General features: G+C 40.0%; 2 protein-coding genes across 7 annotated transcripts; both read left to right on the top strand.

The window, feature by feature from the left end:
- Positions 1-521: 521 nt before the first annotated feature.
- LOC148102064 (uncharacterized) lies at positions 522-7095 on the top strand. 2 transcript variants are annotated; one of them, XR_015719276.1, is made up of 3 exons: positions 522-1391; positions 2954-3276; positions 3379-7095. XR_015719276.1 is itself a non-coding variant. In XM_087843479.1 (2 exons), exons 1-2 carry the CDS (start codon positions 840-842, stop codon positions 3122-3124), a joined length of 723 nt encoding a protein of 240 aa, XP_087699605.1. In that variant the 5' UTR covers positions 522-839; the 3' UTR covers positions 3125-7095. The 2 variants fall into 2 exon arrangements, 1 of the variants encoding a protein (XP_087699605.1); XM_087843479.1 differs by having other exon boundaries at positions 2954-7095.
- Positions 7096-9347: 2252 nt separating this feature from the next.
- thap1 (THAP domain containing, apoptosis associated protein 1) lies at positions 9348-12009 on the top strand. 5 transcript variants are annotated; one of them, XR_436598.2, is made up of 5 exons: positions 9348-9667; positions 10356-10548; positions 10750-11168; positions 11256-11493; positions 11590-12009. XR_436598.2 is itself a non-coding variant. In XM_006782116.2 (4 exons), the coding sequence occupies exons 1-4, from the start codon at positions 9597-9599 to the stop codon at positions 11275-11277; spliced, it is 705 nt and encodes a 234-aa protein (XP_006782179.1). In that variant the 5' UTR covers positions 9348-9596; the 3' UTR covers positions 11278-12009. The 5 variants fall into 5 exon arrangements, 4 of the variants coding, with proteins under 4 accessions (XP_006782179.1, XP_006782180.1, XP_087699604.1 ...); XM_006782116.2 differs by having other exon boundaries at positions 11256-12009; XM_006782117.2 differs by having other exon boundaries at positions 9349-9667; positions 10753-11168; positions 11256-12009.
- The last annotated feature ends 4034 nt before the right edge of the window (positions 12010-16043 follow it).

Below are 16043 nucleotides of genomic sequence, written 5' to 3'. Positions count from 1 at the left end.
AACCTGTCCAGGGTGTACCCCACCTCTCGCCCTAAGACAGCTGGGATAGGCTCCAGTGCCCCTGAAAAGGATAAGTGGAAGCAAATGGATAGATTGATGGACTTTAAAAAACAAGAACTGGGTGCACACATTTGAACTTATTTTGGGTTTTCTCTGATCCCAACAGGGTCAAAAGTAAACATACAGACTCAAATATTTACATACACCCCCACTAATATTTGGTCAAATGTGCTTTAGACTAGAAGGTGGGTTACAACTAACGTGAGGAGTGTATTCAAACACCTGACCACACCTATAAATAAAATTAACATCGATGTTAGCCACAGTCACTTCCTGTAGATTTAGATTTTATTCATTTTCATAGATTCATATTATTATTTTTATTAGTATACATTTTTCTTTCCCCAGACTATTTTTTTTTTTTATTTAGTGGAAAGTGTTAGGAGTGCTAGGATAATTTCTGCTCAGTTTGCAGGTGTAGCGCCTGCTCTTCGCCGTAGGAGGCGCTGTGTACGATTGCGTGCTGTAGTTATTTTTAGAGAAGAAGCAGAAGCCACAACAATAACACACAGGCATTTTCAGGGGCTGAAAATTCTTTAAATGCGACCTTTTCAGCGCGGATTTTCTCAGTGCAACGTTTGCAAACGGTCCGTTTATGTGAAAAGACTCCAAAATAATTCCGCACGAAGGTGAATTCAGGCGCCATGTTGCGTGTTTCAGCGAATAAATAGCATGTCGTTAATGCGAGGCTAGCTGCGCCGTTAGCCTGCGTGCACCGAGCCCGGTTCTGCTGTCGCTTTTCCGTTTCATGTCACTACTGTCCGGTACCGCGTGCAGACATGGAGAGTTTGTACAAGCGGAAAATGTTCGCGTCCATGCGGAAAACCAAAGTAGCCGCATCGAAGAAGCGGCAGATCGGTCTGCCCGCCTCCATCCTGGACGACAGTGACGAAGGGTCCTTCTCGTCGTCCTCCTCCTCCGGATCACAGTCCGACTTCCAGAGCTCTCCTGAGGACGACAGCGAGCAGGAGGACCGGGACCGGAGCGAGTCCGGGGGGACCTCCAGCGACGACAGCCGCTCTGTCACCCGCAGGAAGCGCTCCTTCCTGGGAGGCGACGACAGCTCTTCGTCGTCCAGCCGCGGCGACGAGGATGAAGATGACGACGACGATGAGGAGGATGACGACGGAAGTCACACGAAGAGGATGGTCCAGCCGAGGAAGAGGAGCCGGCTGCAGCGGCAGGACGAGTCGGACTCCGACCGCGCGGAGGAGAAGCGGAGAGAGGACGCGGAGAAGGCGAAGAGGAGGCAGAGACACAACAAGCTGCTGGCGCTGTCTCGGAGGATGAAGGCCCGCATCCCGAGCCGGAGGAGGAGCCGCGTGAAGCAGGTACACCTGAGCGCCTGCGTCATACACAGGAGCGCAGGTGCTTCTGCAGAAACACGGAAAGACGAGCAAAAAACAAACAGGGCTTCACCTCTGGGTAAAAGCGCAGGTATATGAGACAAAGTTGAAAGAATTCATATAAGAGCGGTGTTGTGCCAAAACGTGACCGCCTGCCAAGAACTAATTTCCAATGTTTCCGTGTGTTTTTTTATGTGTAATATCTTTACGTATGTTGGTAAATAGACTTCGGTGAACAGGGTTTACAAAGGGGTTATATATAAAATTTTAAAATTACATTTTTTTAAGTATCTTTATAAATCTGTGTTATTGTACTTACATTATAACCAATCCGGTCCTTTTTGTCCACTTAAAATATGTTTACAGATCTATTGTTATATTTGTTGCAATATCTGCTGTCCTCTTGGACAGATTACTCTTACAAAAGACATTTTTAATGTCAACGAGATTTTTTTTTTTTAACTGGATAAATAAAGAATATATAAAAGTCACTGCCAAAAACTGATTGCAGCTTCTACCTTGTTACAGGAATGTTGTTAGTGGCTCAGGATGACTTGATATCATTCATTGTGGGATTCATTTGACATATATTTAACATATTATAGACCAGCAAGTTATTTATACGAGCAATAACTTTTTTGGCAAATACCGGAAAAAATAAAAATTTTTGCAGACGATCATTTTTTGGCACAAATGTATTCACTTCAAAGAAAAATGTGCTTTCAAAACTTGAACAGGAAAAATCTACACGTTAATCTGCAAGACGGAATAAAAGTTTGCTAAAGCTGGCAAATTTACAGTAAACTACAAACATTTGCCAAAAAAAGAGAGAAAATATTTTTAAAAAATGTGCAAATTTACAACACAACAAAAGGTAGATTTATGAAAAAAAAAACCTTGGTTCATAAAAAAGCTAGAAAATGTATTTAAATTAAAGGACTGGCAAGTTTAAGAGGTAAAAATCACTTATGCGAAGTGTAAAAAGAAATGTACAAGATAAAGACTGTGAATGTGTTTCATTTCCAAATGTGTTTGAAAAAATTATTTATTGTTAATAATAATTAATAACAAATAAATGTTCATTATTAATTTTGTTAGATTTTAGAATAAAAATTAAATGGCCAATTTATAAGAAAGAAATTACAGAATTTGTACAACAATTATAAAATGTATTTACGTTAACAAAAACTGACAAGTCTAATGAAAAAATGCACTTTTTTTGGAGGCAAAAAAGGTAAATTTACAAGAGAAAACAAACAGATTTATGAGAGAAAAAAAAGGGGTCAAAGTTCCAGGAGAAAATTATTAAATTTATAATAACCTTAGAATGAATAAAATTTGAGAAAGAAAATGCAAACACCAAAAAGAAATATGCATTTTACTGAAAAGAAAACTGAGAAGTTTGCAAGGAACACTAATTTATACTAATGGATTGGCTCATTTCCAATAGATTTCCAAGTTTATAAGAATATATTGCACTTCATAACCCAATAAAGCTTTATACCTTTGTGTGACGAGTAAAATGGGTTTTATTTAAATTGTTTAAGGGCACAGGAGACAAGGAAGAGTCTAAAAAAGCAGAGGATGAGGCAGATGGTGATGGAGATGGAGGCAGTGAAGAAGAAGAGGACAGAAAGAAAGAAGTGTCACGGGGAGACAAAGGAGGAAAAGAGAAAGAGGAAGAAGAAGATGAGGAGGAGGAGGAGGAGGAGAAGTAAGCCTGAGAGAAATAATGGCATTTAAAAATGATGCAAAAGTGTTTATCTGTACAGGAGTCATGGTTATGTTGTTGCTGTGACAACGAACACTTGTAACAAGCAACAAAAAGAAGAAAAGAGGAGGTGGACAGCGTCTCTGACCCCAGTGTGAGGTACTTTTTTGCTTTAGATTGAAAATATAAACATTTGCTGATCTGCTGAGCGCTCAGTTTTATTTACATGCTGCAGATGTTTCCATGTTAATCCGCCAACAGCTGGAGGCTCCAAGCACTGCTGACCTGTATGACGTCACAAGCAAAACCATATAATGGTTAAGTTGGATTCAACCAGGTGGCCTGCACTATCAGCGTGACTTACGATTAGAGCAACATCTTTATTATAATTTATTAGCTTTTTTTTGGTTTGTTGTTGTAACAATAAAAGGTTTTATCTGGGAGTGGTAGTCACAGCTTTCCTGCAGCTGTCCATCTGAAACTCACAGCCCACCAGTGAAAGGAGCAAAAACAAGTCGCCAGCATTGAATTGTCTGTGGAAAAGTTTATTTTGGTTGTATTCGGGCCATTGAAAGAAAAAAAATGAAAGGGCCTAGTTACGTAATGTAAAATTCAGGGGAAGAAAACCAAATTTACAATAAAAACAGCAATAACACATAAGAAGTGTTATTAGAAAACAGCACTTATTTGCAATCAGACAACAAATTACAAGCTTATTTTCACTGAAATGAGTCCTGGAGTAATACACAGGCCACTACATGCAGCTGGCTGTGAGGTGTGTGCAACGTGTGATTAAAATAAAAACCAAAAACGTACATATTCAATATAAACTTTGCTCGCATAAAATTAGCTTTCTTATAAGATGTGATTTTTTTTTTTCCTTTTGAACAAAAAAAAAATAATCAGCTTTTTTCTGGCCCACGTTTGGCCCTCTTGTCGCTCAGTTCTGGCATTTGGCAATCACCAGTTGTGGCCCAGAAGTCATCAACACAGCTGGCAGCTGGCACAGGTGGACCTCGGCAGCCACTGAGTCACAGGCACACATCTGGGTTATATTTTGCATATTTGAACCAGCAGATGTTTTGCTACTTTAGCCTTAAAAAATATAAAAATGTGCTCATATCCTGTTGTTTTAGTCAGAGCTCTGCTTGCAAGTCCAACAAAAAGCCAGTAAGCGGTTCTCGCGTTCAGCTAGATGAAATTTCTGGCAGCAGATCAGCTGGTGAAGCTAAAACCAGAGCGAAAGCTTTCCTGGATGTGGAGCACAGAAGCTGCTTTCTTTCCTGCAAAAGGGAAGAGCCGCTTAGTGGGCGGGGCTTCCTCATCACATCACTGAGTGTAATCGTTGCATTATGACTGCGTGTGATCTTTAAGACAGAAGTCGACTGCATCTCCCAGAAGGCACTGCTGGGAGTCTTTATTGAATTCTTGATGGCAGTGTTGTGAATATGCAAAAAACTCTGATTTCACGACCCCGGAGGATTCTGGGTATTGCAGTATTTAGAGACATTCAGTAACCGACAGCACTCTGACTCGTTTCTGTTGCACTTTCCTTCTTTTTCTTTCACTTTTTTTTTTTCCTGAAGTTGAGTTTGATTGTTTGCCTTTTCTAAGTAAGTGTGAAGGCCTCGCAGACAGATTGATTTTTTTTTTTCTTGTACAGCAGCTTTTTAATCTGTTGCTTTATTTTTGAAAAAATATTTACATATTTTGATAGTTTTGTCCGTCTGTTATCTCCAGCCGTCTCTGTTTCTGTTATTACATTGTCAGCTAAATACCTTTGAATGTTGAACCACACTAGATTTTTGAAGACTTCCTGCGAGTTCACTTTGCTGACATAATAATATCGTTATACTTACTTCCTGGTACACTTGCAGTATAGTGGTTGCCCATAATAAATCACAGAGAAAACCAAATTATTTGTCAGTAACTGCATTAAAAATGCCTGCATAGGTTCTCAGTTGTGCAGGTCATGGTAGTCTTGAGTGCTTAAAAATAAAGTAGTTGACAGTACTTGTCTTAGACAGGTGCCACCTTTTGGCCTCAGTGACGGTAATGACACACACCATTTCTCATAATTTGAACTGTAAAAGCCTCCTGGATTAAAAATGAAATGGCTAAAGAAACCTAAAGAAGTCCTGTTGCCCTTTTTTAACCACTCAAGTCTGCGTTTAAAAAAAGCTCCAGTTAGCCAAGGTGATGGTTGTGCCCGACAGATACTGAAACAGTTTTCTTGTATCAGACTCCAAAACATGTTTATTTCTGCTGTAAAATTCGACATTTAACGTGAGAGTCTGGGGGAGATTGACTTGCTTTTGGAGCCTCAAGTGGACATTAGAGGAACTGCAATTTTGGCATTTGAGCACTGGCTTCCTGGAGTTACCAGGGGTCATCACTTGGTAAGATAAGATAAGAAAAAACTTTATTCATCCCACAACGGGGAAATTTTTGCATCACCTCAGCTCGGGTACAGATATCAGAAGGGAATGGTAATGGTAAATGGTATGTCATCATGAATGTTTAAGTTGGCACTCTGTTGTTGTTAGATTACCAGTGTTTAAAAGGCCCAAATATATGAGCTCGTTGTGATGTAAGAAGTCAATGAGGTTGTTCTTATGCTACTTTCTGGTACATCTGGAATTCTTTGATAAATCTCACATACATCCTCTGATGATCGATTGGGCTTATCATCATGTTTGTGTGCAAAACTGCCAATTATCAGTTTGGCAGAACTTACCGCATTTAAATCAGAAGTATTATGCGATATTCAGTGGCAGCTGTTTAAACCCAAACAACTTTCAAATGACCAAGACTGGTTGTGATGACATGCTGCCTGTACCTCTCTTGTTGTTGTGTATTTACTATTTTAAGACTGGTACACCCAACTTTATGGTAGCTTTTTGCCATACAATTCAACACTAAGTAATTAGTAACATGTGCTTAGTCATAGTCATCAAACAGGCTTTTGGCGTCACCTTATGATGGTAGGGGTGCACTATAAAAGTTGTGTAAAATACTTTTTTTCCCCTTCCTTTTCTTACAATTTCTCTTAGAGCTAACAGTTGAAAAGTCATGACCTTTAATTTTTAGTTTCCTTGTTTATTAAAAAAGGCGCTTTTGGGCTTTTTGACAGATAGCACATGGTGCTCGTCCAGGATTTTAACCTGTAGTCCAACAGCTACTGGATCACTCCGGTGACCTGTTGATATGTTTGTGCATTGTTTAAAGAAACATGACGACTGTGGCAGTGAATTTCATACAACTGACAGGAAGTATGGACAGAACTATCAAAATAAGATTCTAACTGTGTAAAATAAAGTAAAATTTCTTTGATTTTTGACTATGTTTGATCTGCAATTATGGACATTTCTCCATCAGTAAATTTTGTTTGCAAAAATCAAATGATCCCACCTGGTTCATTTTTTTTTGGTGGGGCGTTCCTGTACATAGAAATGTGGGTGAATTATCCCAAAACTATTTTGTATTTTTCTATTTATTTCTTCCTTTGTAAAGTCTTCTAAAGGCCACAGGCATGTGCTAAAACAAAAAATGGACAAATGATGAGAAATTTCTCTTTCCATCCTTCTTCTTAAATCCTTGCTTCTCCTGTTTGTAAAGGTGCATTCATGTGCAGTCGTAATAATAAGAAAAAACACATGATGTGTCTGAACCTCAGCAGCCTCCGTCAAAGTTGGTGAGAAACTCTGAATGTTTTTAAGTTGAGTTTCCAGCTGCTAAAGTTGAACCCACAGACTGTTTGAGAGCCTTGTGACTCTTGTTTCTTTTGAGATAAGGACTCAGTATGATATACAGTGTAGTGATAATACACACACATTATAGGTACTTATCAGTGCTGTGTATTTACCTGTTTTCAGTGTATTCCTGGTCTTTTGTTGCTGTATAAAGCTCTTTAGACCAACTCACGGTGTTGAAAATACCTGTTTTAATAATAAAGTTTCTTCTTTTTTGACCAAGCGATTATGTGTTGAAAGTCTTTATTTATCTAACACATTATACATGAATCTACAGGTCTGAGCTATGAAATAAAACATTACGTCTTATCAGTGGCGGTCCTAGCCTGTTTGGCGCCCTGGGCGAACACTCCCTCTGCCCCCCCCCCCCCCCCCCCCCCCACACACACACACACACACAAAACATATTAAGGATTGTACATTAACATAAAACTGTTGTATACACACACACACACATGAAGAGAAAGAGAGTATGCAAACGGCTACCAAACAGCCATCATAATTCGTCATACATTGAGAACAGGACAAATCAACAATTGACAATGACTAATTAATATTAAAATCTGTAACATAATGTATTGTTTGGAGTTTAGTCTGTTACTGTTGCTATTTTTACCATTTCTTCTTGGAGCAGCTGTAATCCACATAATTTACTTAGTGATTAATAAAGTATTCTGATTGTGATTGTTTCAGGATGACCTGCCATTATCCAATCACACATCTGCTTACTTGCATCTTTTGCTTGTTTCTCCTCCTCTTCTTTTCTCTTTTTTCTAAACTGAGGACCTGATGGCTTTGAACTTTTCTTGTCCATCTTCCATTGGTTTTAATTTTGCACTCCAGTATGAACACCCATCCCCCAACCTGAGGATCACCACAACATGATCTAACACACCTACACCTTAGTTCACAGATTCACATAGGGTGCATTTCTGAGATTTCAAACAACCCAGGATTCAAATCATGAATACATAATGGGCTTGGATTTACAACATTATAAATGAAATGTGCTCTATTTGGAAGTATTAAACCCCGATTCTTTTGTCCCCATGACAGAACAGAGAAAACCGACTCATAGTGTGTTAAAATATTGATATTTCTTTTATTCATTCATCTTCCGGAAGAGAGAAACCTCTGCACAGCTCAAACGCCAGTTGCAAGAGCTCTCTAACATTAGAATCATAAACTGTGGCTCATATAGGTGTTATTTTGGTACTTTACACGTCACACAGTCTCAAACATTGCTTATATGGCAAGTTCCTCATTTCAGTGTCTTATCTATTAATATGCCTGTGCACTAAAACTTCCTGTTTTTCAGTCTGGCTGAGCACTTAGTTTGTGAGTTAAAAGTGGCCTTGCTCTACAAGCCTTTATTAAAGTACATAAAACAATATAATGAGCAGATACACATTAAAAATATTTCTCTTATCCCTAACAGAAGCAACTGGCCCCCCTCCCCTTTCGACGGCTTGTGTGTGAGACTTTAAATCATCAAACTGTAAATTTTAAATTGTTATTGATCCCTTTACCCCGAGTCCTAAAGTGTATATTTATTTTCTTACTCTTCTTATATTTATTGTTTGTTTACTTGCACTGTTGTAACTGGAGCCTCGTCGTCTCGTCTCTCTATATACTGGACTGTAGCGGAGATGACAATAAAGTTTACTTTGACTTCAGCAGCGAGCAGGCGCACCGAAGGCTCTCGCGCTCACTTTTCGTGTACAGAATTTCGAAAAAACATCGGTGCAAATTATGAGTCTGTATTATAATGTCTGGTGTTTTCGTGTTTGTTGGTTTGTTTTTATTTTGTTTAACTTTGCAAGTTGGTTATTAGATTCTGCTCCAGCCGGTCAGAAAATCATCCGCCGCCCCGCCCCGCCCCGCCCCGCCCTCTCCTCTCTGCTCCGCAAGCAGCAGGCGCACCTCGCAAACGAAGGGCGCCCTTGCTCCCAGCAAATGGGCGATAGAAAACCGATCGGTGCTTATGCCATTCCCAATATGCGCTGGCATGACGTCGGGGCAGCACGAGTACGAGCATTTTTTTTTTTTTTTTGCCGATGCCCGTGATGCTGCCCCCCACCACGATGCCGCCCTGGGCAACAACCCGTGTCGCCCGTATCTAAAACCGCTACTGCGTCTTATGGTAATTTCTGCAATAATAAATAGGACAAATGCACTATCCTATATTTGTGAAATTCTTTTGTTACAGCAGTTAAAATAATAATGAAAAATTATAATACAAAATTGATATTTTTCTAATATTTTATAGTCCTTCACGTTTATTCTATACTGAACAGAAACTTTATATATATATGTGTGTATATATATGTGTGTGTATATATATATATGTGTGTATATATATATATGTGTATATATATATATATATATATATATATATATATATATATATATATATATATATTTATTTATATTTATATATTTCTATATATATTTATATATGTATATATATATGTGTGTGTGTGTGTGTATATAATTGATGTTCTTTATCAAATTTGTCTCCCCCTGGTGGACTTCCTGAGATATTATAGGAAAGTAACGACAGAAAGCTCCACCAATTAGAGGTGGGGATGCCGGTCAGGTGACTAATTCTTCGCCGCCATCATTGTTAGTGGCAGTGAAGCTTGTGTGGAGGGTGACAAGAAGCACCAGCGGAGCTTCGTGGAGTTCTGGTCCGGCTGTGAGTGAGTGTTGTCCGGATATTCAGCCATGGTTCAGACGTGCTCAGCGTACGGCTGTAAGAACCGCTACCACAAAGACAAAGAGATTTCATTCCACAAGTAAGTTAAGTGCCAATGTGTCTCTGTGTGTTTCAGTGAGCTGGGTAGCATTAGCAGTCCTGACATGGTGGTTGAGCAACGTCCACCAGCCTGTGTTCACTAATCTGCCTCATTAAAGATTAACTGCTCTTCCTCAACAGTACAAAACATGTGGAGTAGGACACGTAACATTTTACGTGTTTGCAGGTTTCAATGCTAAAATCCGGCTACATAAAAGTCAACAGATGCTATTTTTATTTGATGAAATCAAATGTTTTTATCAAGTCTAAAGCCACAAGTTTCTCTATAGTGGCTATACCGAGGCACAAAAATTTAGATATTACTAGAACTTTACGGCTATTTCGCTTTTTTACAAGCCGAATTTATCAGCACGGAACACATTTACTTATAAAGTCTTGCAGTAATATTCTTAAATATGTTTGACTTTCCGTAAATAAGGGGATAGTGAATTCCTCCAAATTTAACTGCAGTTTGGATTAATGTGTTTATGCTTACTGCCGGGAGTTAATGCAGAAAGGGTTAACGCTTCAGTTTTGTTTTGTTTTTTGGTTCTGTTTTTTACCAAAGACATAAAGTGTACTTCATAAACAACTTAAACTAATTATTACATTAAACTGATAACCAAAAATAATTCCCAAATCATACAGAAGCGTTTTGTTTCTGTGTATTATTATCACTTGTTTGCCAGGTTTCCTCTGGCCCGTCCAGATATCTGCTGTAAATGGGTGGCCGCGATGAGGAGAAACAACTTCAAGCCAACAAAGTACAGCAACATCTGCTCCCAGCACTTCACCGAAGACTCCTTCAAGAGGGAGTGCAACAACCGTGTGCTGAAGGAGAGCGCTGTGCCGTCGCTGTTCACCTTCAACCTCAGCATCAAGGTGACCTGACTAAGGCCGGCAGGGCTTTTTTTTTTTCCAGGAGCCTCCCAAGAGTTTCCAGTCACATTTTCTTTATTTCAAGATAAGAGCACAGATCTGAGAGACAGCTCAAATTAAGCAGATAGTTTAGGTAAGCTAGATAAGTAGATCAGGTTAACTTCAGTTAGGTAGCAATTAGTTAACTCGTGTTTTTCTCTCTAGCAGTCAGAGTCCATGGAGGATCCCTTCCCCTCTGAGAACCTCTTCCCGCTTTCTCTGCCTCTGACCTCTGAACCAGCGGAGGAGGAGGAGCCTGAGAGCAACCCGCTCGACACCTGCAGCGTCATGATGACAACGACCTCAACGACGACGGCGGTCTCCTGCGACCACAACTACACGGTTGAGGACTCTGCGCAGCAGAAGAGGCGCATCGAGCTGCTGGAGGAGCAGGTGGAACATCTGAGGAAGAAGCTGAAGACGACGCAGCAGAAGTGTCGGCGGCAGGAGAGGCAGCTCAAGAGGCTGAAGACCGCCCGGGAGGCGCCACCCAGGATGGCCCGTCAGTCGGCGCCGGAGCCGGGCTTCAGTGAGGGATATGTGATTTTGCCGAAACACATCTACCACAGTTTGAAAGGCATCGAGTGAGGCGGAGTGGAGAAGTTTCATCGCTGCTGAACTGAAGGACACAAATATTCACATATCTTTCTATTTTTCTCTTTGTTTTCTAGAGCTCGGGGTGCACTTAAATGACTTCTTAAAGCTTTAGGTTTCTGTTTGGTTTCAAGAGCCAACAGCTCTTCATACTTGATGCACACAGACTGATGGTTCTTGTCACTGTGAGGAAAACAAAGCACAGTTATGCCCCCCTCCCTCTCAAAAAAAAAAAAAGAAAACTGTTGAACTATTCCTTTAAAGAGTGCTTTTTATGTTCTGTCACATATACGAGGTGTTACCACGTAAGCTGAGGTGAGATTGTCATCTCTGGATTTTCTTGACCGATTTCGTTGTGCCTTGCAGGAGCAAACAACAGCTTCTGTTTTACACTGTGCTGAATTTCTCTAGGAGGGTCATCCCAGTGAGGAGAGCTGGGTCTGCAGCCACAACTGAGCAGTTTTCATCTGAAGAGCCCACGGTGTCGAAGCTCAAAGGTGAGAGCCGAGGCCATTATGAACCATGATGTTCGGAGGCATCTGAGGTAGATCGTTAGGTGAATCGATCTGAGCCTTTAGGTTTTGAGTTTTGCAAATTAAAGAGGGAAAAAAGCTGGTAAACCTGAGAAGAAATAACAAATTTATAAGAGAAAGAAATGGTAAATTTATGAGAGAAAAAAATTGACAAATTCATCAGGAAAATAAACCCTTTTTTTCTACTCTTTGATCTGTATGATGCCATAGAGAGATGATGCTGGAAATGTGCTGGATAGATCCCCATTAAACATTCTGCTGTTTAATATGGAAATAAAATTTGACAGTATGAAATGAACTCACTTGAGCTTCTCTGCTTTTATTTTCAGAGTTTTGTTTTTTACTTAAAGGCTGATTGAAGTACATTTGCTGCAAAAGCTTTACATTTTTCAGTGTTTCTTGAGATGCAAAAACACTGCTTGTTACTGCTGATGTGCAATAAACTGAAGCCATACGAGCAGCTTCTTTGGCTCGTTGTGCTTCCTTCACTGAGGAGGTCATGTGACTGGTTTTACATGAAATTAGCAGAAGTGAAGCTCGGCCGTTGTTGTGTCATCACAAATGAAATTAAAGTAAATAAAAGAAAAACCAGCAGACATCGTCTTCATGTTCCCATGAAAATATCAGAAAATGAAACGGATCCAAATCTCCTCCTAGATCCAGGGACTTGGTTCATGTTTGGTGTGGAGGGATTTTCCACCTTTGTAGATGTTTGCAGTCATTCCCATGATGGAAGACTACAAGATCCAAACCCAGAAGGTGGTGTTCCTGATGTTTGAAAGTCCTACTTTTTTGTTTCCAACATGGAAGACTATCTTTACATTGTTACTGTGGGATATTTTATTTTCTCTCCTGCCCCTGCTTAACTCGGCGGGTCAGCCCAGCAGACAGCAGGATTGCCCCGACAGCCGTTTTAATGTCATGCAGCACAAAAAACTCAAACAGAGAAACTACAAAACACAAACAAATTCAAGCATCCTTTTTTAATCATTAGAAAGTGATTTTGACCCAGAATGGATCAGCCTGGTATCCAAATGTGGGTAAAATGGAAACCTTTCATATGCTCAAATTTGTTTTGAGCAGTCACCTGTTCCACACTGAGATATGAACCATCAAAGTTTAGCAAAGAGTGTAATTTTGAAGTTTTCTCCAGTGAATCAGATCTGCAAATGTGTACACTTGTAGCTGGAAGCTCACACACACATATAAAGGGTGTGAATATCATGGACTTTTAATGATTTCTTTAAATTGTTCATTTTTCAGGGTGGAATGATCATGCAGCATACATTGTTAATGATTAAAAAAAAACTTCAATAAATTGGAACCACCAATTAAAATTTCATCTAGATTGGATGATGATTATAACCTACTGTCTACTTTCTGTGTCCACTATGTGGCACCACAAGTGTGACCTAATACTGGCACGTAGATTTCTCCGGACTGGACAATGTACAGCTGAGATACACAATATCCTGTCTTGTGGCAAATATTCGAAAGTTGGCGTGCTGCCATGACCGCGCCCTTTCACATAAACTCAAAAGCTTCGCAATGTAACATCACCAAAAATCACACTCACTAAAGATCATGTTGCTCTGATGAAATCCATGTAGAAGAATAAAACCTGACATTTCTTGTTGCCACTAGGTGGCGCTTTAACTATTGCTGACAATGGGCATACCAGGGTGAGACTCTCATCCTGCCTGTGAAGTTTGGGAGAGACTGGAAAACATGTCTTTGAGTTACATCAATTTGCTGCCTTGTGGCGAAACATTAAAATTCGCTGCAGCTTTTGACAAAAACTGACAGTTTTCAAAGCACCCAAAGACCAACTCCTTAAGTCTATCCTGGACAAATTTGAGGTTGCCTGAGTCAGCCACCTTGAAACTGTAGCCCAAAGTGAAGCCCAAAGGTTAAAACATGACATTTCATCTGTTCCCACTAGGTGGTGCCGTCACTATTTTAAAATATTACAATTGAAATGTGTTCAGGGGCAGAGCTTTATCACATCTGAGAAGTTTGGTCCACGTTTGGAGCTGTCGGATTATAATATTATTTTATGCCATGTTAGACCCCTAATTAAAGATTGTGAATTATTATGTAGTTTTAGTTTGCATTATGCTCCTGAATTGGAAGAAGGTGATAACTATTACATTTGGTAAACTGATTTGCATTACATTAGACTGCTGATTTATTGTGAATGAATGATATTGTTTTATGATGCATTATACTGCTGAGTTATAAGAAATACTGTTCCAGAAAGTCATCGCCTTATTTGTCTGGTTAGAAGAGAACAGAGCATACTGCCCCATCTCAGCAGGAGCAGATAAACAGGGAGCCAAGGTCGTAGCTTAGGCGCTGTGTGAGAGAAAGAATATGAATGTTTAGGTTTTTATGATTAGGTGGGGGCCACTAGAGACTATAAGAGTTTGATCAAGGCTCCACCATTTTGAGATCTGATGCTGTCTGCTGTATGGTGTCCATCTCCCACGCGTGTGTTCATTAAATCATCGTTTGACTTGACCCGGCCGGACCAGTGTGGTTATTTTTGGTTTTCCTCCTGTATCCATCCCCAATATTTGAATCCGTAACAGTTTTGGGGGCTCGTCCTGTGGTATTGGGGTGGAAGTTTTGGAGCTTGGACGGTCCGAGGTGGTCAGACGGGCAGACATTATCCGGCAATCGAACTGAGTGGACAGGCGCCTTTATAAAAGAGGTAGGCACATTTTATCTGAAGTGTGCTGAATTGGACGATAAAATTAAATGTCTATTCAGTAAAAGTTGCCGGTGAGTGTCTGTTTTGATTTTGATGAAAAATCTCATGAGAATTGAAGCTGAAGTAATGATAATAAATAGCAGTTGGACTGCTGAGAGAATTTAGTTGGATAGGGAATTGGTTATTTAGTGGGTTAAAGTCCCCATTGGTCATGGTTGGACCGGCTTCAGTCATACTCTTGTCTTAGTGTGTTGACTGTTGTTTCAAATTATTATAAATTTTTTAAGAACGACAGTTGGACTGTTAAGAGGCGCATAGCCCGGAGGTTACGCTCCCTCCTGGCCGCGGATGCGCGACCTTGACCTGTCGACGAACAAGGTTAGTTCAGTTTGGCTTGACTGTGGGGTACAGGGCATCCTGGAATAAGCTAGGAGTTAGAGTCTCCTTACCGTTTGGAACGGCATCTGCGCTTTTTTGGGCAGCAAAGGTTGGACCTTGGGTGTTGGAGACTTTTAAATTGAGTTAGGGACTTTAGAGATGAGGCCAGAAACTGTTGGACAGATACTGGTTAATTGATCACAAAAAAATTGGACTTTTTCGGTTGGACCGTTAACTTAAATTTATCAAAATTGTTAGGCGCTAAAACTTTCAGGCCTGAGAGTGATTGTAAATATAAGACGTCTTTGTAAATATAAGATAGAGAGTTGAGTGTGACGACAGCGCGCTGCAGCGCTGTGAGCTACTTTTAGACAGTGTGTGAACATGCAAATGAGGTGGCTGCTGTGAAGCCCACAGAGGACTTCCTGTTTAGCGTGTTATTGAGTTTTATAAGTATGATTTGCAAACAATGATACATGCCTGTAATTAAAACGCTGATTTTGCTGATTATAATATTATAAATAAAGTTTTGAATGACTACGGTGAATGTTTAATGTTTGGCTGGGTTTTGATATGGGAGAGACGGCTTCGCAGCTGGTGGGGGTAAGTGACCGGAAATTTGCATGCCCGTAAAAGGCAACTGCCTGACTGTGTGAACTATGCACCAAGAGAGAGAGAGTAAAATCTAGACAGATGAACCAAATGGATGTTGTAAGAAAAATAGTAAATGAATGTTTTAGTCTCTTAATACAGGTGGATTTCTCTCAACCTCAAAACCTGAGTACAGCAGCAAAAGGATAGATTAACAAAATTGGGACGACAGACAGGCCAAGCTCTGGCTCAAAATTTTACAGCTTGACCTCTCACTTTGTCCCCACCCTAAAAAGAAGCTTAAAGGACATCTTCTCCTCCAGTTATCGGTTCCCATCACTGGAAATTTTCAGGCAAGTTTTTCACTGAATTGTTTTTGGCACCATGTGTCCCTGAATCTCACAAGCAAGCTCTAATTCCTGGCTGAAGACATGGAATGCTGTTATTTAAGGTGGGAAATCAAAATTTGGGAAACAAAATTAAAAACACACACAATTAGAGAAATGCCTTGTTGGAGAAAAAAGTTAAAATAACCCACCCGCAAACGCACACACACGCAATGAAGAAACAGCTTACATTCATGAACACGTGAAGATTTTCCAGCAAGGTTAAAGCAGCGAAACTTAACATACACCTGATGTTAAATGATA

The sequence above is a fragment of the Neolamprologus brichardi genome, chromosome 7, assembly GCF_056152115.1.
Source record: "Neolamprologus brichardi isolate AB-2024 chromosome 7, ASM5615211v1, whole genome shotgun sequence".
In the NCBI taxonomy this organism is placed as follows: Eukaryota; Metazoa; Chordata; class Actinopteri; order Cichliformes; family Cichlidae; genus Neolamprologus; species Neolamprologus brichardi.
The sequence above is the reverse complement of the archived record's forward strand: the minus strand, read 5'-3'. Positions and strand labels throughout refer to the sequence as shown.

What these genes read in the sequence shown, in the direction of transcription:
- LOC148102064 (XM_087843479.1), top strand. Translation starts at nt 840, where the DNA reads ATGGAGAGTTTGTACAAGCGGAAAATGTTCGCGTCCATGCGGAAAACC. An exon ending in GGAGGAGCCGCGTGAAGCAG is followed by an intron (nt 1,392 to 2,953) that starts GTACACCTGAGC and finishes AAATTGTTTAAG; the next exon opens with GGCACAGGAGACAAGGAAGA.
- thap1 (XM_006782116.2), top strand. Translation starts at nt 9,597, where the DNA reads ATGGTTCAGACGTGCTCAGCGTACGGCTGTAAGAACCGCTACCACAAA. An exon ending in AAAGAGATTTCATTCCACAA is followed by an intron (nt 9,668 to 10,355) that starts GTAAGTTAAGTG and finishes CTTGTTTGCCAG; the next exon opens with GTTTCCTCTGGCCCGTCCAG. An exon ending in CACAGTTTGAAAGGCATCGA is followed by an intron (nt 11,169 to 11,255) that starts GTGAGGCGGAGT and finishes TTTGTTTTCTAG; the next exon opens with AGCTCGGGGTGCACTTAAAT.